Source organism: Leptodactylus fuscus, chromosome 2, assembly GCF_031893055.1.
Source record: "Leptodactylus fuscus isolate aLepFus1 chromosome 2, aLepFus1.hap2, whole genome shotgun sequence".
NCBI lineage: Eukaryota > Metazoa > Chordata > Amphibia > Anura > Leptodactylidae > Leptodactylus > Leptodactylus fuscus.
This window is the reverse complement of record NC_134266.1, coordinates 22,845,584-22,871,174: the sequence shown is the minus strand read 5'-3', so window position 1 is coordinate 22,871,174 and position 25,591 is coordinate 22,845,584. Positions and strand designations below refer to the sequence as shown.

At 45.8% G+C, this 25,591-nt stretch overlaps 1 protein-coding gene across 1 annotated transcript; it reads left to right on the top strand.

Moving 5' to 3' along the window:
• The first annotated feature begins 1,435 nt into the window (after positions 1-1,435).
• LOC142193589 (interferon alpha/beta receptor 1-like) lies at positions 1,436-17,409 on the top strand. Its single transcript, XM_075262571.1, has 9 exons — positions 1,436-1,582; positions 6,290-6,411; positions 8,628-8,766; positions 10,256-10,361; positions 10,908-11,089; positions 12,093-12,244; positions 12,496-12,637; positions 14,986-15,140; positions 15,370-17,409. Exons 1-9 carry the CDS (start codon positions 1,513-1,515, stop codon positions 15,580-15,582), a joined length of 1,281 nt encoding a protein of 426 aa, XP_075118672.1. The 5' UTR covers positions 1,436-1,512; the 3' UTR covers positions 15,583-17,409.
• Positions 17,410-25,591: the final 8,182 nt, after the last annotated feature.

The following is a 25,591-nucleotide window of genomic DNA, read 5'->3' as shown; positions in this document are numbered from 1 at the left end:
TCCTCCGGTGGGGCGCAACATACCTTCTTACCTGTCTAATACCGATATTCCATGCCTAACCCAATGCCCTGCTGTCCCTAGAGGTAGCACTAGTAACCTGTTCTACAAAAACAAGGCCCAGGATCCCACAACATGAATGGTTGCAGGAGGTAAGGAACTGTGGTGGAGGCAACTGTGCTGGTCCTTCCAAAACCAGGAAAGGGTCCTATATACCCAGAATACAGTCCCCCCATCAGAGCTATAACTTGAAGCTCCTGGGCCCCACTACAAATTCTGTAATCTCCCTGGTGCCCTTGTGCCATTTTGGATAGTGCAGTCCACAACATGGATTTGCCTTTTCTGTAGGTTCAGTGCGCTGTATATACAGACGAGATGCCCCCCCCGAACAACTGATCTGTGCAGGGACCAGCTGTCGGCCCCCCACCAATCAGACCCATCACTGTCCATAAATGAGTATATTGATGTACTCTTTACATCAACACCAGAAGACCCTGTTATGGGGCCATTAGATAGCTCTGTTATGGGACACAGACTGGCGGTGATATGGAGATACCGATACCTGCTGGCATTGGTTAAGGACACTCCAGGCGCAGATGAGTTACATAGAATGGTGAGGCAGGAAGCCGTCCGCACCCTGCTTCACCATTCACCCCTTCTTCTGGTCCTGGTGGTTTATATGCAGATGGGAGGCATCGCGGTGACATCACTACATCATGCCCGCTGCTCCCAAGATGGCAGCAGATATGGAAGTGGACTGTAGGCAACCAGGGACTTTCTTTTGTACACTGTGTGAGGGCCGCAAGGGGGGGGGGGCAGTATATATATATATATATATATATATATATATATATATATATATATATACACACACACACACTGTGGGGAATATATTAAGGGGGGGGGCAATATATTTTTGGAGCCAGATTAAGTGCAAGATTATACTGTGGGTGCCAAAGTGATGGGTGCATTATACTGTGTTAGGACCACATGGAGCACGATACTATATTAAGACCATTAAGGAGCCGAGGTTGGGAATGGGTGACGCTAAATTGGGCATAGACAGGACTAAAGCAGTGGCTTGTAACAGTGGCACTCTTATGGGGACACTAGATGACACTGAGGTGCACTCAGAGAAAGTGTCTAACACTACTGTGGTAGAACCGGTCAGGGCACTTGTTTTGTTTTGCTCCCCCCACCCCTCCTCGTGTCCAAAACGTCACAGAAGTAAAAACCATTCATAACGAATGTGAAACCCAATGTAAACACGTACTGTGTACAGTTTGTCCCCATCACAGCGGCCATTTTCTAGAAGTTCCTCCATTCACTATAATGAGGCTTTGACTTCAACAAAATGGCCGCCGACGTCAAATTTTGGAGACACTTCTCCGATTGTATGGGAGGGTCGAGCCTGGGAGGGGTGACAGCTGTAGTGGGACGGACGAGGGTAGAGGGTGAAGCGGCATCGCTGTTCAGTTATTTTCGAGAAGACCAAAGAGGAGGAAGAAGAATAATATGGCGAGACGTCTCCTCTCCTTGCTGCTGCCTGCTACATGGATGGTGCTAATGGCAGCCGTTGCGGATGGTGAGTTACACTGACAATGAGTGTGCCGTGTGTGTCTGCTGCCCTGTGCCCCCTCCAGCACCTCCTGTGCCAGTTTTGGCAACATCTTCCCGTACCCTAAGGGATTTCATTCACGCAATGAGGTAGATCGCTCTGTACCAAGGCTATCAACCAATCAGATCGCTCCTTACATTCTGCATGCTGCCTTAGAAAAATGAGAGCTGCGATCTGATTGGTTGCTAGGTAGATTCACTCCAGGTCTCTGGGACCCAGGGTTTTGAGGGGTTAATTTTGTTACCTTGCTTTTTGTGTATTATGACCTGAAATAATCGCCCCTAGTGATACAACCACAAATAAAAGTAATGGTGAAACAGAAAAGTCATACGTGTTTGTCACTGCGCTGTCTGTTTTGGCGCACGTTGTGATGTCACCACCGGAAGTCCTGCACCGCATGTGACCATTAGGCCAATCAGAAGAAGACCTGGTGACGTATGTGGGTGACATCACCAGGTGCAGAGCTATAAGGGATGCAGAAGTAGCCATTGCTACCGGGCCCTTGAATCTGAGGGGGGGCCCAAGGCCTCTCTACAACATAAGACACCAGTACTACAGATAATATAGAAGTGGGGGCCCAGGAGCTTCAATGGCGGCTCTGCTTTGCAGTGTAATTCAGGAGTTTTCTCTGACATATACTTTCAAATGATGCCATTGGCCACAATGCTAAAAACGCAAGAAAGTCTCGTTTCCGCCATGCCACTCGTGGCACAGATCCTCCATAGGCTGTAAAGTGCAAGAAACCAACTACAATATCCTCTCCCACTGGTGCAGAGTTCCCTCTGTCCTCCATGAGATCTATCCCTCTACATCGGAACCGTGTTGGCGAGGCAATGAGGATCGGAGCACGTCTGGTGGGGATACATTCTGCGCCCCTTCCCAAACGATGTCCGTCGTATTATTACATCGATCACTGGGGTTGAGCGGGGTTGCGCTCCCTTCTCATCTCTATTTGCTATTCCAAAAGCACTTCTGTAATCTTCTTGGTTTCTTATTAGTCATGGCTAGATCGGTTATTCCTAAGTTATGGAAGCCTTTCCCCCTCTCCTGTCTGTGTTGAAGGAGATTCTCCACATACACCGTATGGAAAGTGTCCTTGCAGAACTAAAACAGGATGGCAGTGCCACAACCAATATGGCTCCTCTAGGATTCCTTATATCGTTATCATTCCGCCTTTCCAACCCCTCCTCCCTGTCCGGTAAACCTCTGCTTCCTTGTTTAGTTTTCCATTCTCTCTTCCCTGCTATGACACATCTCTCACTTTACCAATAACTGTGTTTTTCTCTCTATCCCCGATGATGGGGTACAGGGTATCTCCCCACAATTTCGTCACTTTTTATACTATGTGATTGGGATCCCCTGACTATATACTGTATACGTGCCCAGAGCTATCCCAGTATGTATGCGAAACAGGTTCATATAGCATGTTGTGAACAAAGCTTTATGTACAAAGGGTGGTCACGGAGCCAAACATATAGCAAACCTTTGCACTTTGCTGAGTAGATGGACATATAACATACTTTGGCACTGTTGGTTTACACTAGCATCACCTCTCCGTTGGAGGACCATAACAACGGATAGGTGGCGACTAAAATATCGGTAACAACAGAGTCCAACGGACCCAATTAACCATGACGGGGTCCTTGGGTGTCATCATTTAAAACTTAAACCAGCAGAGTAAAAACTCCTCATTCCATTTGGGGCTGACACCCCCTTTATACATCCTTCCAACCTCCTTACACAATATGTGCGCACTTTTACCAAGAAAGCGACACCGACAGAAAGTGAAGCGTGTGTGATACTTTCCATTTCAGTCTGTTATGTGAGGTGTTAGTTTGGAAGTTGCTGTGACAGATCTGCTTCTTTATCAGCACGTTGGCAAGCGGAAAGTCTCTGTTTGTGACTGATATGCGTTTTTTTTCCATTAATTGGACGTATCAGACTCGGGCAGGCAGCAAAATGGGCACAGCTTACTTACCAATATATGAAAAACATAAATTTACATGTAGGCTTTGAATAGATAGTTAAAGGGATCCCATCATTAGAATCCCTTTTTTTCTAACTAACACGTAGGAATAGGTTTAAGAAAGGCTACTCTTCTCCTACCTTTAGATGTCTTCTCCGGGCCGCCGTTTGGTAGATATTCAGTTTTCCGTCTTTATGCAAATGAGTTCTCTCGCAGCACTGGGGGCGTCCCCAATGCTGCGAGAGAACTCTCCATCGCCTCTATCTTCTTCAGGATCCGGCCTCTACACGTCGTCTTCCGGCCTGGCTTTCAATCTTCTACACATGCGCAATCGGCTCTGCCAGCCATTTTTTGTGGCCGCTTACTACAAGAGCTAGCATAAACGGCCACAAAAAAATGGCCGCGTGCAGGTGCAGTCGGTTCTGCTCACTGGCAGAGCCAATTGCGCATGTGTAGAAGATTGAATGCCAGGCAGGAAGACGACACGTAGAGGCCGGTTCCTGAAGAAGATGGAGGTGGCGCTGGAGAGTTCTCTCGTAGCACTGGGGACGCCCCCAGTGCTGTTTGAGCGCTAGGGCCCGCTCTCAGTGCTGCAAGAGAACTCATTTGCATAAAGATGGAAAACAGAATATCTACCAAATGACGGCACGGAGAAGACATCTAAAGGTAGGAGAAGAGTAGCCTTTCTTAAGGCTGTTCCTACATGTTAGTTAGAAAAGAAAGGGATTCTAATGATAGGAACCCTTTAATCTGGGGCTTGTAGCTAAGGATCCAGAGGATTCCAGGCTGGTTTCAACAACATGTCACCAGAACAGAACCAGCACTCGGCGCTCAAGTCGCTCCTCCACCTCCGTCCTCTACCGTGTTCACTCCTACTTAACTATGCCATGGAGACTGACTCTACTTTAGTCTGCCGGCCACCGATAGCACAGGTAAGTCAATGGTGTCCGTCCATCTCTGTATGTAACAAAAATTGTAGTGGTCTCCTTGTCCGTTGTTCTGGTCTTCCGACAGATCAGAACAACAGACAGCCCAACACAAGTGTGAATTTGGTGTAACTAGGAGTGATCGTTAGAGAGGAGGGAGATGGCGGAGTGACTTGGTGCTGGTTCTGATCCCATGATCCTGGGTTGGAATTAGCTCAGATCCCCTGGGGTCGCTGCCTACAAGCCCTTGGGTAAGTGACTTTTCTTTGGTTCCCTGGAGAGCCCCTTTAAAGTGGTTTTCCCAAGTAAGCAAGTTATCTCATCCCTTGTTCCGAGTAGAGCGGTGGTCGACCACTAATCTGCAAGTTATCCCCTATAGGCGCCTTATCCCCTATAGTTGTCCCCTATAGGGGATAACTTGGTACCTTTGGAAATCACCTTTAAGTGTTAAAGGGGTTGTCAAAATGAAAAAAAATAATGGCCTAGTTTGGACCTTTTTGTCTGTACCATGGCATTGATCACCACATTTATATTACCCTATTACATCTGTTTTTCCTGGAGTGTTCCTTTAAGCAGTCGCTCCCTTCTTGTTCCTCAGCCTTTGAGTCATTTCACTGGCACAGATCCCTGACATTGCAGAACTGTATTGTGTAAGTGATGTTCCCCCGCTGTCGGTTTCCGTTTTCCTGTAGTTTGTGTAAAATTACTGCATAAAAAGAATAAATGTGATATAATTCCTAGATAGGTTACTGTCACCAGACCCAGCATATCACCCCGGCCCAGCAGATAGATAGGTTAGTGTCACCAGAACCAGCATATCACCCCAGCCCTGCAGATAGATAGGTTAGTGTCACCAGAACCAGCATATCACCCCAGCCCTGCAGATAGATAGGTTAGTGTCACCAGAACCAGAATATCACCCCAGCCCTGCAGATAGATAGGTTAGTGTCACCAGAACCAGCATATCACCCCAGCCCTGCAGATAGATAGGTTAATGTCACCAGAGCCAGCATATCACCCCAGTCCTGCAGATAGATAGGTTAGTGTCACCAGGCCCCCAGCATATCACCCCAGCCCTGCAGATAGATAGGTTACTGTCACCAGAACCAGCATAACACCCCAGCCCTGCAGATAGATAGGTTAGTGTCACCAGAACCAGCATATCACCCCAGCCCTGCAGATAGATAGGTTAGTGTCACCAGAACCAGCATATCACCCCAGCCCTGCAGATAGATAGGTTAGTGTCACCAGAACCAGCATATCACCCCAGTCCTGCAGATAGATAGGTTAGTGTCACCAGAACCAGCATATCACCCCAGCCCTGCAGATAGATAGGTTATTGTCACCAGAACCAGCATATCACCCCAGCCCTGCAGATAGATAGGTTACTGTCACCAGAACCAGCATATCACCCCAGCCCTACAGATAGATAGGTTAGTGTCACCAGAACCAGCATATCACCCCAGCCCTGCAGATAGATAGGTTATAGTCACCAGAACCAGCATATCACCCCAGCCCTGCAGATAGATAGGTTAGTGTCACCAGAACCAGTATATCACCCCAGCCCTGCAGATAGATAGGTTAGTGTCACCAGAACCAGCATATCACCCCAGTCCTGCAGATAGATAGGTTAGTGTCACCAGAACCAGCATATCACCCCAGTCCTGCAGATAGATAGGTTACTGTCTCAGACCCAGCATATCACCCCAGCCTGCAGATGTGTTGTATTGTACTGTATTTAAACAAATAGAAATCTAACCATAAATTTTTAAATTTTACCAGAGACTGAATCTCCTCCGCCCAGTTTTCATGTCCTATTCAGGGATGGTTTGGTGATCGTTAGCATTTCATCCTCAGAACATATGTTCACCGTGACTCTAAGAAGAAATGATTCCACTGAGGAGGTAAGTGGCTTTAAAGGGAATGTGTCATCAGAAAGTGACCTTTTTTTTTTGGGGGGGGGGGGGGGGGATGGGGTTTAGAAGGGAGTTTATGTTCCCCCCTCTCCCATGACAGCACACATTAAAAATTAAGACCCTTTCCATACCCACCCTCAAGAAGTCCACACAGTTTCGTATGGATGCAGCTAGACTGTCTGTTTTGGCTTCCACTTCATCTAATGGTGCGAGAAGAGAATTTTGGCTCCAAATCTGGTGTGGTGACCTAGTTTCAAAAAGTAGACTGTGCGCCCCAACTTATGAAGGGAGGTATCTTTATGGAACAGACCTTGATGCCTTGTTACCTATGGCTGCTAATGTTCCCCCAGCCTGACACTAGATCTAGAAAGTTTGTTCGTAAAACCCAGAGATTTTGGAAGGAGGAAAACAAGAGACTGGGGAAATGGAGGTTCTCAAAAAAGAAACCGAAAAGTTTGCTCTTCGGTGCCAAGTCCCAGAATGCAAATAAAAAGCAGCCTTCCAAATGGCGAGACCAGGTCAGGATAAAATTAGCAAATTTCCTGGTTTGGAAGGCCATTTCCAACAGCACTTGGGTCCTACTTGTTCTTTCAGAAGGTTTAAGGATGGAATTCCATTCCTTATCCACTCATAAAAATTCATGGTGTCATCCCAAAAAGATCTTGCCATTCCGATTGGAGTAAGAAATCTTCTACAATTAGAAGTAATAGCTACAGTTCCCCAGAAGAATCCCATCAGGGGTTCTACTCAAACTTGTTTCTAGTAAGTCAGGATAGGGCCATCATAAATCTGTTAGGGAATTGCCTGTTAAGTAATTCCCCAGTAGCTGCTGCAGGAACCTGGGAGAAAGGGGAAGGACGGAGACAGTGAGCCCTGAAGCTACCCACCCCGAAGTCCCTACCTACTTGCCCCAACTACCCCAAGCGGTAGAGGACAACTGGGCGATGGTCCCGTCCTATAATAAGTGAACACTGAAAGCAGACAAGACAAACAACAGCAAAAACGGATGGTCAAGCTAGCCAATGGGCTGGAACCAGATGGACAACTGGGTACAGTGAAAACCAGTGAAATGGCGGTTACACGTGGAATCCAGCGGATCCCACTGACTGTGGAATAAGAGATTTCTGAGATTTGCAGTGAAAACCAGTGAACCCAAATATTTTTCACTACCGGTTCCGGGCACTTTGATTTGGAATTTCCATGGCATGTTGGACATTTACGAAGATAGTCTCAGAGATGGCCAAAAGAAAAATTATATTCATCTCTTATCTCAACGATGTTTTTGCCGGTAGGTGACTTTCCCGAATCCCTATCTGGCCAAACAAGCTCTGTCATTTCCACTTTCGGCAGTAACATGAGCTCAGGTCCATCTCAAGACTCCTCAAATGGATATTCTATGAAAATGGGACCGGGACATTTTCTCCTTGGACAGCAAATTTTTTTCTATCCTCCAAAAACTGGGGAATAAACGTGCGCAGGGGTGTCCAGTGGTCCAGATGTGGTGACAGCAGATGCCATGGGTTTGGGGAAGTCATGCCATGGACCTTTGTTGTGGTCTCAGAAAGTGGGGAACTGTTCTCAAATGCCAAGGAGTTGATGGCAGTCGAGAAAGTCTTGCTAGAATCCCTTCCTACCTCCGGAGGAATAATATGAGGGTGTTTTCAGACGATACTACATCAGTTTCTCTCATATAAACGGAGGAACGGGCACAAAATCATCTCGTAGGAGATTTTTTTTTACATATTAGAGCAGAACTTCCTCTCTGTTGTTCATTTGAAGGGTTGCGACAGCCATACCCTTCGCTCTGGACGCATTAGCCCAACTTTGGAAGTATACATATATATATATATATATATATATATATATGCCCGAAGTAAATCACAGAATAGGTTTAATATATATATATATATATATATATATATATATATATATATATATATATATCCTATTCTGTGATTTACTTCGGGCATCTCTGGTACTCCCATTAAAACAATTGGAGCCGGAGTGCGCCTGTGTCCCACATTTACACCAGCAGTAAAGCGTCCTCCACTTATCCATTTATCCTTTCACGATTTCATGGTGTATCCCCTATAGTGAGACTGTCACAATATGGCGGTCTCTGCTCCTTGAATGACACCCATATTAGGAATCCTACTATTAAACATCATTTGTTTCTTTTTGTTTGTTTTTTTACTGTAATCCAGATATCCGAAAATCCCAACGTGCGCAACTACATCATTCCCCCCAATAACATCTTTCCTGAGCAAACTTATTGTGTGAAGGTGAAGGTATTCAACACGGGGATATTCGGCCCAGAAGAATGTTTCACCGCGCCTGCTAAAAGTAAGATACTGATATATCCGTGAAGCACGTCTTATGTACTAGTCGCAGACCCCACGCACATGACTGAGCGTGCAGGCCGAGGGGGATATGGAGCATGCCCTATGCAGCTCTGTGACCATGACGGGCGCACTTGGATGTCACCAGACTGCATCAGAACCCCCTCAGTCTGCGCATACGGTCGTAGGCATGAGGCTAATTCTTTATTACAGTTTGTTATAGGTTTTATCATTGCCCAATATGACTTGGGCTGTATGCACGCCAACATGTGCATGTATCCATAAGAGCACGGACAGTACATGAGTGATATCTGTGTGCCATCAGTAACCTGGGCCACAAAACAGGCAGGAATAGGCCCTGGTGGGAGTTTTGCATCCTACACGGATCAGTGATGATACCCAGGCGTGTATATGGGGTGATAACTGTAATGGGTCAGTATGCTAGCTAGTAAGAATACAGATAATACACTGACTGGGTACACGTGTGTATGGGAGATTAGTGAAGGACTTCTGACGTCATATGTATATACAGTGTATATAATATAGATATATATACCGTATATACTCAAGCATAAGCTGAATTTTTCAGCACAGTTTTTGTGCTGACAAAGCCCCCCTCGGCTTATACTGGAGTCAAGCAAAAAAAAAAATTTTTTTTTGGGAGGGGGAGTCTATGACCAGCCGCAATAGTAATGTATAGAATCTCCCATAAAATAGTGGGGGGAAAAAAGAGGCTTTAAAAAAAATATAATAAAAAAATAAAGTAAATAAAAGTTGTAAATCCCTCCTTTCCCTAGAATATATATAAAAGTAGAGAATGACTGTGACACACATACACATTAGGTCTCCCTGTGTCTGACAGTGCCCGCTCTACTGAATATAGGGGATCTGCAGTGCTCCTGTTCTGTCGGGAAGGGGTTAATAGGGGCAGTGCAGATCCCCTATATACAGCCAGGCTGAATTCCAAGTGGGGGAAAAAAAACAGTCCTCAAGGGAAGGGGCAGACAGACAACCAAAACACCCCCTCCCCTTCCCCAGCAACTACTGCACCCAAAAACTCCACCCATTTTAATTTTTGACATTTCCCAGTAGCTGCTGCATTTCCCCCCTCGGCTTATACACAAGTCAATAAATTTTCCCAGTTTATGTGGTAAAATTAGGGGCCTCGGCTTATATTCGGGTCGGCTTATACTCGAGTATATACGGTATATCTCAGTGTACCATCTATCCCACAATGACAAAAGATGGGGGGGTGAATGGATCAGGCATGTTGGATTTCAACATGTCCAATCTGATCAATATTTCTGAAACCACATTGTTACGTTGTTTTTGCTGCATGTTTATGGCCCCAAGTTGCAAATTTGTAGCAAAACCAAAATTACTAAAATTGCACAAAAAAACATTCTCAGGGAAAGACGTCCGCAAGCGCATCTATACTGTAGGTTGCCTGTTCATAAGGATTTCTTTTGTAAAGTCCTTCTCTTGTCTTCTAGCACCACCGGATAACCTAAGGATGGAGGCTGAAGACCTCACATATCTACTGAAGTGGGACTGGGACTTTGTCCGCTCTCCAAATGCCACATTTTCTGTGGATTACTGGTAAGTGCTCCAAAAAACATGAGCTGATAAAGAAGACTTGTCCACTCTCCTGACAGGCCTGTCTTACTAAATACTTGTATTTCCCATAATGTCCCGTCCCTTTGTTACTACTCTGGGAAATTTTTTGTAATTGACAGCTGGGTGTTACCAGGGCTGTGTTCTTGGATCGACTGACAAGGGGAATGGTAACGCCCATTTGTCAAAATGCAAAAAAAAAACATGCAAGGCTGTAGGATGAGTGTGTCTGTATAAGGCTGAAGCCCCACATTGTGGAAACGCAGCTTTTTTTGTTGCAGATTTTGCTGCGGTTTTTTGAGCCAAAGCCAGGAGTGGATTGAGCAAACGTTAGAAGTGTAAGAACTTCCTATAGATTTCTCATTTCTTTTGCAGCCATTCTTGGCTTTGGCTCAAAAACTGGGCGCGGCGCTGCACAGCGACCACCACAACCGCAATACAGCGCCCGCAGGGCGAGCGACTGTTAGGAGCATTCCCTGTGAGAGGGCGCCGTCTGTATGATGAATTAATAATAATCCTCTTTGTTTTTAGCCGTAATATTAATGGCGGGAAGCAATGCCGCGCAATAAAGGGATGTGAAAATATGACAGCTACTCAGTGTGACTGCTCGCAGTTGTCCTTCATAGGACGCCATATCGTCCGTGTGTCTGTGTACGACGGGCAGACACAAGAAAAAAGCTTCAGCGCCATCGAGTTTAAGCCATCACAAGATAGTAAGTACCGTCCTGATACTGATCCCGTCACGTGTAGTCACTTACTGTACTGACTTATCATGGTGGCTATAGCCGGGCGGGCACAGACAGGAGGGGCTGGGATTGTGTAACCCATGATTATGTGGGGAGGTATATACCGGCCCGCTGTGGCTTCCAAACGCTGATCAGCTCCAGGGTTTGAGAAGGACAAAAGATGTGTTCTGCATGATCTTTCAATGGATTCCCCATTGAAATGAATGGGAGGCGGAAGAAGGCCACCTGGCTGACGTGGAACTTGAAATCAATGGGAGCCGGTCAGTTCTTTTTTTCCGGGAGACGTTTGTTCCAGCTCCCAGAAAAAAAAGAAGCGACATGTTCATGTTCGTGACATTCGCCTGAAGACACTCCCTCCTCCCAACTAGGACCATTCATTTGGGCCTAATCTGGAGCGGAGTGCACGACTGGGTGCTGTTGCAGTTTAGGGGCGTCCAGGCGCAGCTACCCATATTTTGGTCTGGAAGGTTCTCGACCAAAAAACCTCATGTGAACTTAACCTACATGTCCTGCTCAGTCCTGCTGCAGAGTCCACATCTGATTCATCTTTAAGGCCTGGTTCATATCTGTGTTCAGATGTCCGTTTGTGGGATCCACTTGGGGACCCCCGAATGGAAACCTAATCTGTATAAAAAAGCAGAAACCCGCAGACCCCATAGACTAGTGAAAAGTGCTGCTTGCATGCAGATGTGAACCAAGCCTTAGGTCTCGTGCACATGGCCAGACTTCTTATCTGCAGTTGCATTTCTATGGGACCATACAACAGCCACAGGTTTTCGTCTATATGTCCAGGCCACAAAATATGGAGCAGGTCCTATATCTGTCCATACCTGCAGCTCTGTCCATTCATTTTCAATGTACGAGACAGTGAAAATCACAAGTGACACAGGGATACTTATACGTGTGCCATCTCTGCACGATTGTGTGCATTAGGTCTTAGTGTTTGACTTGTGGTTTTTCTTTTTGACAGCTGTCCCTTCGCCTCCGAAAAATGTGACAATGCGTATTCTAGGCAACGAGTTGTTCATCAATGTGAGCGATCCTGAAGGATTCAAGAATTATGAGATAAAAGGCATCTGTTCATGGCAGACCCATGTGGAAATCAATTCAACACACGGTAAGGTAAGTATTCATTAACATCCAGTCTGTCTTGGATGACCTGAAGAGACAGACGGATTGGAGCTGACCATTGTAATAAGGTGACTGATATACTTGGAGGGTCCAGGGTTTTCCTTCACTTTCCCGGGTACTATGGTGGATTGTATTTTCGATCTCTAGCCTTGTTGATGACTCTGATATATCACATAAACTTGGTCTTGGCGTTTTGTCGAACATCATGTGACTAGTGTTGTATATTTTACCCCGTGTTACAGGTGCCCCCATTAGAAGGTGCTCAGCTGTTTTTTAAACTGAAATCCATAGAAGCCTCAACAACTTACTGTGCAAAAGCGAAGAAGAAATGCCGAAATAATACTCGGAGCAGTCGGTACAGTGAGGTGTTCTGCATCACTACAGGTGGGTACAAGGAGGTGACCGAGTCTATGTGTGTGTACATGAGCAATGGAGACGAGACAGAGAGATAGCAAATAGGGAGGGATAGCAGATGTGAGCTTAGCTAGCCGATAGGAACCAGGTGCAGGGATAGATGCCATGGAGTTGGGTACTGGTAAAGGGATAGATGCCAGGTAGTTGAGTCCCAGGTATTGGGGTAGATGCCGGGTAGTTGGGTACTGGGTAATAGGATAGATACCAGGTAGATTGTTGGGTACCGGGTGAAGGAATAGATGCCAGGTAGTTGGGTCCCGGGTAATGGGATAGATGCCAGGTAGTTGGATATGGGGTATTGGGATAGACGCCAGGTAGTTGGATACGGGGTATTGGGGTAGATGCCGGGTAGTTGGGTACTGGGTAATAGGATAGATACCAGGTAGATTGTTGGGTACCGGGTGAAGGAATAGATGCCAGGTAGTTGATTCCCGGGTATTGGGATAGATGACAGTTAGTTGGGTAATGGGATAGATGTCAGGTAATTGGGTAATAGGATGGATGCCAGGTAGATTGTTGGGTACCAGGTATTGGAATAGGTGCCAGGTAGTTGGGTAATGGGATAGATGCCAGTTAGTTGGGTACCGGGTATTGGGATAGATGCCAGGTAGTTGTGTACCGAGTATTGGGATAGGTGCCAGGTAGTTGGATACTGGGTAATGGGATAGATGCCAGGTGGTTGTGTACCGAGTATTGCGATAGATGCCAGGTAGTTGGATACGGGGTATTGGGATAGATGTCAGGTAGTTGGATATGGGGTATTGGGATAGATGTCAGGTAGTTGGATATGGGGTAATGGGATAGATGCCAGGTAGTTGGATACGGGGTAATGGGATACACACCAGGTAGTTGGATATGGGGTAATGGGATACACACCAGGTAGTTGGATATGGGGTAATGGGATACACACCAGGTAGTTGGATATGGGGTAATGGGATACACACCAGGTAGTTGGATATGGGGTATTGGGATAGATGCCAGGTAGTTGGGTCCCAGGTGATGGGATAGATGCCAGGTAGTTGGGTCCTGGGTAATGGGATAGATGCCAGGTAGTTGGATACGGGGTAATGGGATAGATGCCAGGTATTTGGATAATGGGATAGATGCCAGGTAGTTGTGTAGCGGGCAATGGGATAGATGCCAGGTAGTTGGATATGGGGTAATGGGATAGATGCCAGTTAGTTGTGTACCGAGTATTGGGATAGATGCCAGGTAGTTGGGTAATGGGATAGATGCCAGGTAGTTGGGTCCCGGGTAATTGGATAGATGCCAGGTAGTTGGATACGGGGTAATGGGATAGATGCCAGGTAGTTGGGTCCCAGGTAATGGAATAGATGCCAGGTAGTTGAATATGCGGTAATGGGATAGATGCCAGGTAGTTGGGTAATGGGATAGATGCCAGGTAGTTGGGTCCCGGGTAATTGGATAGATGCCAGGTAGTTGGATACGGGGTAATGGGATAGATGCCAGGTAGTTGGGTCCCAGGTAATGGGATAGATGCCAGGTAGTTGGATACGGGGTAATGGGATAGATGCCAGGTAGTTGGGTCCCAGGTAATGGGATAGATGCCAGGTAGTTGGATATGCGGTAATGGGATAGATGCCAGGTAGTTGGATGCGGGGTAATGGGATAGATGCCAGGTAGTTGGATATGCGGTAATGGGATAGATGCCAGGTAGTTGGATGCGGGGTAATGGGATAGATGCCAGGTAGTTGGGTCCCGGGTAATTGGATAGATGCCAGGTAGTTGGATACGGGGTAATGGGATAGATGCCAGGTAGTTGGATATGCGGTAATGGGATAGATGCCAGGTAGTTGGATGCGGGGTAATGGGATAGATGCCAGGTAGTTGGGTCCCAGGTAATGGAATAGATGCCAGGTAGTTGGATATGCGGTAATGGAATAGATGCCAGGTAGTTGGATGCGGGGTAATGGGATAGATGCCAGGTAGTTGGATACGGGGTAATGGGATAGATGCCAGGTAGTTGGGTCCCAGGTAATGGGATAGATGCCAGGTAGTTGGGTCCCAGGTAATGGAATAGATGCCAGGTAGTTGGGTCCCGGGTAATGGGATAGATGCCAGGTAGTTGGATACGGGGTAATGGGATAGATGCCAGGTAGTTGGGTCCCAGGTAATGGAATAGATGCCAGGTAGTTGGATGCGGGGTAATGGGATAGATGCCAGACAAAAGTATAACCACCAAATTGTTAGATAGCAGATAGTTATGGCCGCAGTATCCTGATCTCCAGTTTTCCTGGCAATGGGACATCAGTGGTCTTATCACCTGATATAAATGTCTTGCCTTTCTTTCATCCTAGATCCCAAATCCTATCTGGTCGCTTGGATCGCAGGATTCACGCTTTTTGGAATAGTTCTGATTTCGGTCGTCCTGTACGTCTGCTTCTGCCCATTAAAACGTTTCATAAAGAAAATATTCTTCCCATCCAACAAACTGCCATCTAGTATTGAGAAGGTGAGAGACTGGGTAAGGAGAGACGCGCTGGGTCTGTGACATGTCCATATAGATGTAAACGCCGGTCTAGGTAACCTATAGCTGGTAGAGATGTCCGGCTTCTTACTACAGCTCTGATACATTGTAACAAGCCGTGCACCTATATTAGCAGGATAGGTTAAGGGTGTAATAAAGAGGAATAGTTATCCAGTTCTAAGTGTAATGTGTGTGTTTTTTTTTTTTCCCCCAGGGATTTGGGGAGTCCCCCTTGGATTGTATCAAGTATCCATTTTTATTGCATGAAGAAGAGACGACGGATCAGTGTTACATTGTCCAGAACGCCAATACAGAGGATTTGGTGCAAAATAATTCTAAAGAGAGATCTCAGACCAGCGTCCAGGATTCTGGGAACTACACAGGGGAAAGTAATACCACAGGGGAAAGTATTGCACCATCCGAGTGACCTATTGCTGGGGCTTGGAGATTAGGGGTTCTCCTAGTAGTTCTACATGGAGTTATGGGGGTAGGTTTAGTATGATGCCCTACCAATGACCCTTGGACCAATTTCCTACCCCCATAGCCAACAGTGCGGTTCCTCTAGAGACGGGTTCTCGGTACCTAGATGTGACCAACAAGGGCTGGGCCCCCCACTCCATGGGGCCTGCAGCAGCAGCATCATGATCTGCAATGTGCCTCTATGATACTTTGTCACAATCTTTTGGATATTCCTCTTCGGTGCTGCAGTATTGTGGACCACTTTCTACGCAAACAGTTGCAAGATGGCTGTCAGAAATGACATGAGACACAATGACGTTCCAGGTTATTTGGATACTGTGCTGACAAGGACCTGAATATGACGGACATTGGCCCATGACTAAGGAATGAGTAAGGGTGTAGCCTATCCAACGAATGATCGTTGACCAGGGCATTATCATCATGTCATTTCTGAGCTCAAAATTCTGCGTGGATCAAGTTCTTACCCCTTCATAAAATAGAGCCCCTGCAGCCACCACTAGAGGGAGCTTACTGTATACAGGTCAATAAATTACAGTTGGCTCCTAAGCTCCCTCTATTGGTGGTGGTAGGTAACCGGCATGTTGTAATTTAAAGGGGTTTTCCTGGACCTTTTAGTTGATGACCACCGCGGATCAGCAGCTGCTTCCTTTTCACAAGCCATGTGGCCTTATGTTCTTCCGCCACATGACCTGATTGTAGCTCAGTCCCATTCACATGAATGGGGCTGAACTATGATACCAAACACAACCAATCTGTGCTTGGTAAGTACTGAAGAGGCTGCAGCACTCTCCCGAACACTGCAGGGCCTGGATGTTGGAATCGCTGATCTGTAATAGATGACGTATCCATAAGATAGGTCATCAACTCATAAGCCTAGAAAGCCCCTTTAACTCTCTGTCCATGCAGCTCTATATCGTTGTGCTCAGAATACTATGCACTTTATTAAAGGGCACACAATTTGGAACCCACCTAGAAAAAAAGATCTAAGGACAGACAATCACTTTCTACTGCTCGCTGTAAAGTTATAGCTCTTTATAAGAGTGTGTTCTACATTTAAAGGGGTTTTTTCACTGTGCACACTTATCCCCTATCTACAGGATTGGGGATAAGTGTCAGATCGCTGGGGATACGACCACTTGGACCTCCAGCGATCAGGAGAATGGGGGTCCACAACGTCCCCTAAGTGCAGCTTGTAATAAAGCAGTGGTGCACATGTATGGCCACATCTCCATACACTTCTATGTGTCTCCTGGAGATCACTGTCCTTACAGTGACATAGAAGTGAATGGAGCTTTGGCCATCAAGCCCATCACTGCTCTGTTTACATAAAGTACCCAGGAACTTGTTCTCACTGGGGACCCGGTGGTCGGACTTCCAGCATTCAGATACTTACTCCTTATCCTATGGATAAGAAAAAAAGTGCCTGTTGTGGGAGACCCCTTTAATATACTTCGCTAATATAATGTGCTTTTAATATGCCAAAGCGTCATGCAAGCATCGTCTTTTAATTGTCGGGGGTCTGTGCCCCCTCAGTTGTCTAAAACAAAGAGGACTAGGGTCTCTTTATAAAGTAAAATGGCCCTTCAGCTTAAAGGGGTGGTCCAGTATTGTGATATACACTCACCGGCCACTTTATTAGGTACACCTGTCCAACTGCTCGTTAACACTTAATTTCTAATCAGCCAATCACATGGCGGCAACTCAGTGCATTTAGGCATGTAGACATGGTCAAGACAATCTCCTGCAGTTCAAACCGAGCATCAGTATGGGGAAGAAAGGTGATTTGAGTGCCTTTGAACGTGGCATGGTTGTTGGTGCCAGAAGGGCTGGTCTGAGTATTTCAGAAACTGCTGATCTACTGGGATTTTCACGCACAACCATCTCTAGGGTTTACAGAGAATGGTCCGAAAAAGAACAAACATCCAGTGAGCGGCAGTTCTGTGGGCGGAAATGCGTTGTTGATGCCAGAGGTCAGAGGAGAATGGCCAGACTGGTTCGAGCTGATAGAAAGGCAACAGTGACTCAAATAGCCACCCGTTACAACCAAGGTAGCCAGAAGAGCATCTCTGAACGCCGCACAGTACGTCCAACTTTGAGGCTACAGATGGGCTACAGCAGCAGAAGACCACACCGGGTGCCACTCCTTTCAGCTAAGAACAGGAAACTGAGGCTACAATTTGCACAAGCTCATCGAAATTGGACAATTGAAGATTGGAAAAACGTTGCCTGGTCTGATGAGTCTCGATTTCTGCTGCGACATTCGGATGGTAGGGTCAGAATTTGGCGTCAACAACATGAAAGCATGGATCCATCCTGCCTTGTATCGGTAACGGTTCAGGCTGGTGGTGGTGGTGTCATGGTGTGGGGAATATTTTCTTGGCACTCTTTGGGCCCCTTGGTACCAATTGAGCATCGTTGCAACGCCAAAGCCTACCTGAGTATTGTTGCTGACCATGTCCATCCCTTTATGACCACAATGTACCCAACATCTGATGGCTACTTTCAGTAGGATAATGCGCCATGTCATAAAGCTGGAATAATCTCAGACTGGTTTCTTGAACATGACAATGAGTTCACTGTACTCCAATGGCCTCCACAGTCACCAGATCTCAATCCAATAGAGGAGCATCTTTGGGATGTGGTGGAACGGGAGATTCGCATCATGGATGTGCAGCCGACAAATCTGCGGCAACTGTGTGATGCCATCATGTCAATATGGACCAAAATCTCTGAGGAATGCTTCCAGCACCTTGTTGAATCTATGCCACGAAGAATTGAGGCAGTTCTGAAGGCAAAAGGGGGTCCAACCCGTTACTAGCATGGTGTACCTAATAAAGTGGCCGGTGAGTGTAGAGCTCCACCATCATCTCAGGCATCGACATCATGTCCTTTGGCCAAATGAATGGGGCTGAACTGCAGTACCCAGCACAGCCACTATGTAACGTACAGCGCTGTTCTTGGTGACTAATGAAAAGTTACATCAATCAGTCTCATTATCCCAGACAATCCCTTTAAGGGAGTCTGTCAGCAGTTTTTTTAGAATGATACCTTTTATAGTATATATATATATATATATTTTTTTTTTTTTTTTTAAATGTAGATTGTGAGCCCCACATGGAGCTCACAATGTACATTTTTCCCTATCAGTATGTCTTTTTTTTTTTTTTTGGAATATGGGATGGAAATCCATGCAAACACGGGGAGAACATACAAACTCCTTGCAGATGGTTTTATGCCCTTGGCGGGATTTGAACACCAGGACCCAGCGCTGCAAGGCTGCAGTGCTAACCACTGAGCCACCGTGTGGCCCCTTTATAGTATATATTTTTTTGCTGACAGATCCTGTCCAGATGGGGCTGTGATGCTGTTACATGTAGTTCCTGAATTGTTACGTAGCACCGTTCTCTAATATGCCGCCTTCCATCTTCCGTCATATTATGAAGTGCTAATGGTTAGAACTATATATAAAGATATATATAGTGGTTGTATATAACTGAGAGGTGACAACAGCTGCCATATTTGCACTAGTGACTACAGAAAGTTCAGCCATATTGGTTGTCACTTTTGAAGTGGCATCTCAGGAACCTGGTGGTTGCAGTTTGGATCCAATGGGTTTGGTATCACCTGACACTCTTTGAGGAATGTGTCCTGGATCTCGTTGGTAAGTAATGTTTATGCCATTTACCGCCATTGCTCTGATTTTTCTTCAAAACGGACAACAACCTTCAAGTAGCCTTGCCCTCCCATTTTACTTCCGGCTTTTTAATGGTGGAGGTGGCAGAGTCTCACCCCATTGCACCTTCACTTCCCAATCTTATCTAGGGCAGTCATTGACAGGTCAGTAACCTAGATCAGTTGTCCTTCTCTATATAAATCATCCCAGCTGACATTGCAGAATCTTCTGTATATTTAATGCAGCTTCATTCTGCCTCCTGCTTGTGCTGGCTTTCTCCCTGATGGCTCTTTCAAGCAGGAGGCAGGGAAGAGCATGATGCTTATCTGATAGGAATACATTAAATTAAACTATACATATAACATTGTAACATCTCATAGAAGTACACTTAACTCTCTGCACACAGCACTCAGAGATAGCAGAGTTAGGCAGTGTGAGTCAGGCGCGTTTTATATTTGTGTAGCTAATCATTATGATGACACATTAGGTCAGAGAATAGATAATATAACTGCGGACTAAAATACGCCAGATTAATCTGACGCTTCTATAGACTGCTTAATTTTCACCAAAAATGTGGCAAAATTTTTCTCCTGATGTAGCATCTTAGGCCATGACCCTTCCCACTAAGTCACTCCCTCTTATTGAACAAAACATAAGTTTCTTATAAATATGATGCAAGGCCTGTACTTCAATTTTTGCCAAAAATTACGCCACAATTCTGACTTGTATTCATTAGTAAATCTGCTCTAATGTGGGGACATAAAGAGGAACAAGGCGGTAGGTGGTGGTGTAATCCTGTAGTTCACAGGAAGTCAGCCACACAGGAGAGACTGACTTCCTGTCTACGCGGAAGAGCGAGCTCTGGATTGTTGGTCACATGACTTGAAAGGCTGCAATATGTGTGGATGCAACTATGCAGGGATGACACAGATAACACAGCCGATATTGGCGGGGAGTGAGGATTATATGTCAAAAAATTAAATCTTGGACTGTTACTTTATCTTTTACTTCTTTTATTATATAATTTGCACTTCACTGCACATAAATGTGTAACTTTTATCGCTCCAATTTTGTTTCATATATTTTTTTGTAATAAAAATGACCAGTGTCATATTCTGTATCTATTCCTTTACTTGTTGTATAAGTCTGGAGGGCACAAATGGGCTTGAATGTATGTAATTACAGAAATAGTGCCACCCTTGCCCATGGGCTTGTCTGGTATTGCAGCCCGGCTTGATTTGATATCCACCACTATGGAGAAGATTGCTGATCTTTGTGTAATCACTATATATACACTAAAATTTTTGCACAGTACTATATATATATATATATATATATATATATATATATATATATATATATATACACACCATATAAAGGTAACAAGTATGGCGGTGCCAGTTGTAGCTAATAATGTAATAGCAAAGAAATCCAGCTTGGCTATTGGGTTGTGTTTGTGGCACCTTGTGGGTCGCCATGTTATCCCATTCCCTATCAGTAGGTGAGATCTTATGTTGCATGATTACATGTTGCTGCCAGACAAGGGCTATGGTTGTGCGATATTAAGACCGCGGCGTGGCATTACCACATTGTATGTCATGTCAATGTGGTCACATAACGTAACAACAGCAAATATCAAATCCTGCTCAATTCTCAGTCCTAACTTGCATGCAAGTATCTCATCTTTTTTCCAAAAACTGAGCTAGGAACTGGCGAAGATTTCCGTGCAGGCTCACATCCCAGCAACGGTTGGTAGATCTTGCACTCAACCTTCATTCAGGCTGCAAAGTGCGAATAAATCACACCCTAACACAGTCCATGCACCCTAGATACACGCTGCCACCGCTACTCACTTTGGGCTCAGTAGAAATCCCGCTCCCATATGCACCTGTCTCTCCAACAGCCAGATACAAACATACTTAAGGCTGCCGAAACACAGTGTTCTTTGTTGCAGGTTTTTTTGAGCCAGAGCCAAGAATAGCTACGAAAGAAATGGGGAGTATATAGGAGGCGTCTTATACTTCAATCTTTTGCACACGGAGTAACGCCGGGCGTGTATTACAGCCGTGCACGCCGGCTTTACGGCAGACTGCCGAACACTTCCCATTCACTTCAATGGGAGCGCTCGTAACAGCGGCGTTTACAAGCGCTCCCATTGAAGTGAATGGGAAGTGTTCGGCAGTCTGCCGTAGCGCCGGCGTGTATGGCTGTAATACACGCCCAGTGTTACTCCGTGTGAATGCCCCCTTACAAAGGTAATGGGGTCATAGATCACAAACAGCTCACCATTAAATTGAATGGATTCATACCAATGGGTTCAGTGCCTGTATAAAAAAAAAAAAATAAAGATGACAGAACAAGCAAAACAGTTTGTAAAATAAAAGGGAGAAAAGCAAAAAAAAAACAAAAAAAAAAACACCTTGGTTAGAATCTTTTTGTTTCCATGAACTTTGGAGGATCTCAGATGGGCTGGGCACAAAGCACTAAAAACCACAACCTTTGTAATAGTGAACCCTTGTTCGTATTCAGCCATGACTTATCCTTTCCCTTTCCTCATCTGGAAAAGCAGGGGAATGAGTTCTTTCAGTTGCTCCTGGCAAAGCTGGGTACCTGCATGCCTCTAGGGCAGACTTGGGCAATGTACGGCCCGCGGACCACTTCCGGCCCTCTGACTGCTTCTATCTGGCCCGCATAGCTAGTGGAAGTTTGTTCAAGGACCTGTGATGATGTCATCACAGCCTATCACCAGGATAGGCTATGACTCGTTAGTGGGCGGAACCACACGGGACTGTGTGCTTCCTGCAGGCTGCCTGCAATGGAGGCTGCTGGATGATAAAGAGAGAAGAGACAGCATGTGTGAGCAAGAGGGGGAACTAGGGGTAGATGTAGGGGGGCAGTTAAACTGAATGCACATGGAGAGGGGACATTAAACTAGCGGGCAGATGGAGGAGGATATTAAACCATGGGGGGTAGCTGCCTCTAGTTGCCACCAGTTTAATGTCCCCCTCCAGCTGCCCCAGTTTAATGTCCCCTCTAGTTTCTGCTGGTTTATACTGGGGCACCAGGAGAGGGACCTAATACTGTGGGTCATTTGGAGGGAAACATTATAATGTGGGGGTGTATAATGTTAGGGTGACTGTAGGAGGATTTTACTTTGTGGGGCACATGGAAAAATGATTGAGAATGGGCGGAGTCAGCGGAGAAGTGGGTGGAGCTAAATTTGCCACGACGCGCATGCCCCTCTAGAACCATTACAATTTCTCATGTGGCCCCATGGGAAAATGAATTGCCCACCCCTGCTCTAGGGTCTCTTCCGGTCGCAATTACCCCCCTCTGATGCCTGACTAGCTTGGAACTCGATTTACCCACAAAAGACTAGTTTTGGTGGTGTTAACCCATTCATATTGGGAACATCCCACAAGACCTGCTATTATGGGAATACTTCGACCTTTTGACTAGTCCATACTTGGCACTTGTACACATGTCCTGTCTGTATGACAACTTCTCGGGGACATGATTTGCGTTTCCTGTGTCAACCACAAGCCTTCTGCTGTTCATGTACAGTTCATGTGAACATCGGCCACAAAAGAACAGGAAACACCAATCTCATCAGGAGGAAGAATCTATTTTTCTCAATTCTGAGCTTTTTCTCACCATTTCTGCATTAGAGTACACGACGGTGATTTGTGAAAACAATGAGATTGTTAAAGAGGTGAGGCCTTGTAATATAATAACATAGCACGGCACAGAACATTAAAGGGGTTAAAAGTTTTTCTATCTGAAAATTCGCTGCTTTCCCGACCTGGACCTTTTACTATGTTTTTTTTGTTCAGTATTACGTTTCTATTTGGACAATGTTTGGTGGTTTGTCTTAGAGGAAGTGTACGGAAGATGTGAAAGCTGCCTGCACCCCCTCTACTAGGGCCACAGGGTGCCCGCAGTGGGTTCCTGTAGCCCAAGAACATGTCAATGTCCATCACGTAGAACTTTAAAGGACATGTTTTTGGTCATTAGACTCAGGTATATAAACCCTATGGGAGCGCAGAGCCGGCTGTCAATGTCAAAAACTTTTGTTTTTTCCATTCCCCACAGGGGGACTTGAACCTGAGATCTCTGATCTCCAGTGCAGTGTACTGCAATACATAATACTGCAGAACATTGCACATAAGTTCCCTACAGGAACTATGCCTAGGCAGTCAGGAGGCTGATACTCAGATCTTATCACGCAGGATCTGAGGGGTGCCAGGAGGGGCGATCTTGCAACTCTGGAAGATTACCTCCTGGATGCTGTGGTCAATAGCGATCATGGCATCCAGGGGGTTAATCCAACAGAGTTGGAGCATCTTCCCACTACAGCAGATAGTCCCGGACCTGGGATGTGTAACCCAACCACGTGCCCCGAGTATAATAATAGCGGTAGTTGGGGATCACAGCCTGGGCCTTCTCACAGCCACCCCCCGCGTCCTATAGCAGAAGGGGAAGTGGGGGTGGCCATGAGCAGGCCCGGGGAGGTAGATAAATAGGCCGCTACCTGCTCGGGATACTCCAGTAGGTAGCGGCCTATTAAATAAAAAAAACAAAAGTATTTACTTACCTACCTTTTCGATCCCTTCCCACTGCTGCTCCCGCGCCGCCTCTTCGTCACCCGGCAAAAGACGTCTGCGTCTGAGCACAGGCAGCATGCTCAGATGCAGAGGTACAAACCAACCCATGAAAGGGCCGCTCAATTTGTTTTCAGACAGGCCCTGTCCTGAACTAGTTTAGGTAAAAAAAAAAAAAAAAGTCCTGTGGCTGCCGCCCCCTCTAAAAATGCCGCCTGAGGCAGTCGCCTCACCTCGCCTCTTTAGAGGTGCGGTCCTGAAAGTGCAACTTGTCCTGCAAATAAATAGCCCTGATATATCTCTGTCAGTACAGTAAAAAAGTTATAGGCGTCAGAATACAGGGACCCCAGGAAAATTGTTCATTTTAAAAAGTGACATTTTATGTGTATAAGCCATAAAACGTAATAATAAAACAATATGATTCTGGTATTGCCGTAATTATAATGACCCGCCTGGCAAAACTGCCATGTCATTAATAATACAGAGTAAACGCTGTAAAAACAAAACACAAAAAAATAATGATAGAATTGTATGTTATTTCACATGGACCCACAAAAACATAAATAAAAACATTATATGTACCCCAAAATGGTGGCAAATGAAAGTACGGCTCATCCCGCAAAGAATAAGTCCTCATATAGCTATTATTCTCCTGTCTAAGGCCACCTCTACTTCAGCCACCAGAGGACACCGCAAGCTACATGTAGATGCTAAATAACATCAGGAGGTGACATAGTAAACAATACCCCCTAGAGACCAAAGTGGAGCCCGTAATGCAATCCTCTGCTGCAGGGCCCCTCTCCTTAATACCAGCCATTGATGGGGTAAGAGTAGGAAAAATAATATGCCAATAATGGGGGCAGTATACTGTGTGGAGCCAGTAAAGGGGCCAGTATACTGTGTGGGCCAATAACTAGGACAATATACTGTGTGGGGGCCAATAAAGGGGACAATATACTGTGTGTGGGCCAATAAAGGGGACAGTATACTGTGTGGGGGACAATATACTGTGCGGGGGCCAATAGTGGGGAAAATATACTGTGTGGGGGCCAATAGTGGGGACAGTATACTGTGTGGGGGCCAATAAAGGGGACAATATACTGTGTGGGGGCCAATATACTGTGCGGGGGCCAATAGTGGGGAAAATATACTGTGTGGGGGCCAATAGTGGGGACAGTATACTGTGTGGGGGACAATATACTGTGCGGGGGCCAATAGTGGGGAAAATATACTGTGTGGGGGCCAATAGTGGGGACAGTATACTGTGTGGGGGCCAATAAAGGGGACAATATACTGTGTGGGGGCCAATAGTGGGGAAAATATACTGTGTGGGGGCCAATAGTGGGGACAGTATACTGTGTGGGGGCCAATATACTTTGTAGGGGCCTATAAAGGGGTATATCTACTGTCTGGGGGCCAAAAAAGGGGACAATATATTGTCTCGGGGTCATCGCCCTGAATGTCTGTCACTGTAACACAACTGTTGTGTAACATCACAAATGAAGCCATAGCAAGATGGAGTCCAGGCATGCTGGGAATTGTAGTTCTACAAGTTGAAGACGACTGCCATGGCCTGGTATATTGTCAGATCACCCCGGCTTATAAGGAGATGACGAGCAGGACATTATAGAGACATTTCCCAATATACACCGGATAAAACAACAACCGAAACAGGAAGCCAT

What these genes read in the sequence shown, in the direction of transcription:
- LOC142193589 (XM_075262571.1), top strand. Translation starts at nt 1,513, where the DNA reads ATGGCGAGACGTCTCCTCTCCTTGCTGCTGCCTGCTACATGGATGGTG. An exon ending in TTTCACCGCGCCTGCTAAAA is followed by an intron (nt 8,767 to 10,255) that starts GTAAGATACTGA and finishes CTTGTCTTCTAG; the next exon opens with CACCACCGGATAACCTAAGG. An exon ending in TCAATTCAACACACGGTAAG is followed by an intron (nt 12,245 to 12,495) that starts GTAAGTATTCAT and finishes CCCGTGTTACAG; the next exon opens with GTGCCCCCATTAGAAGGTGC.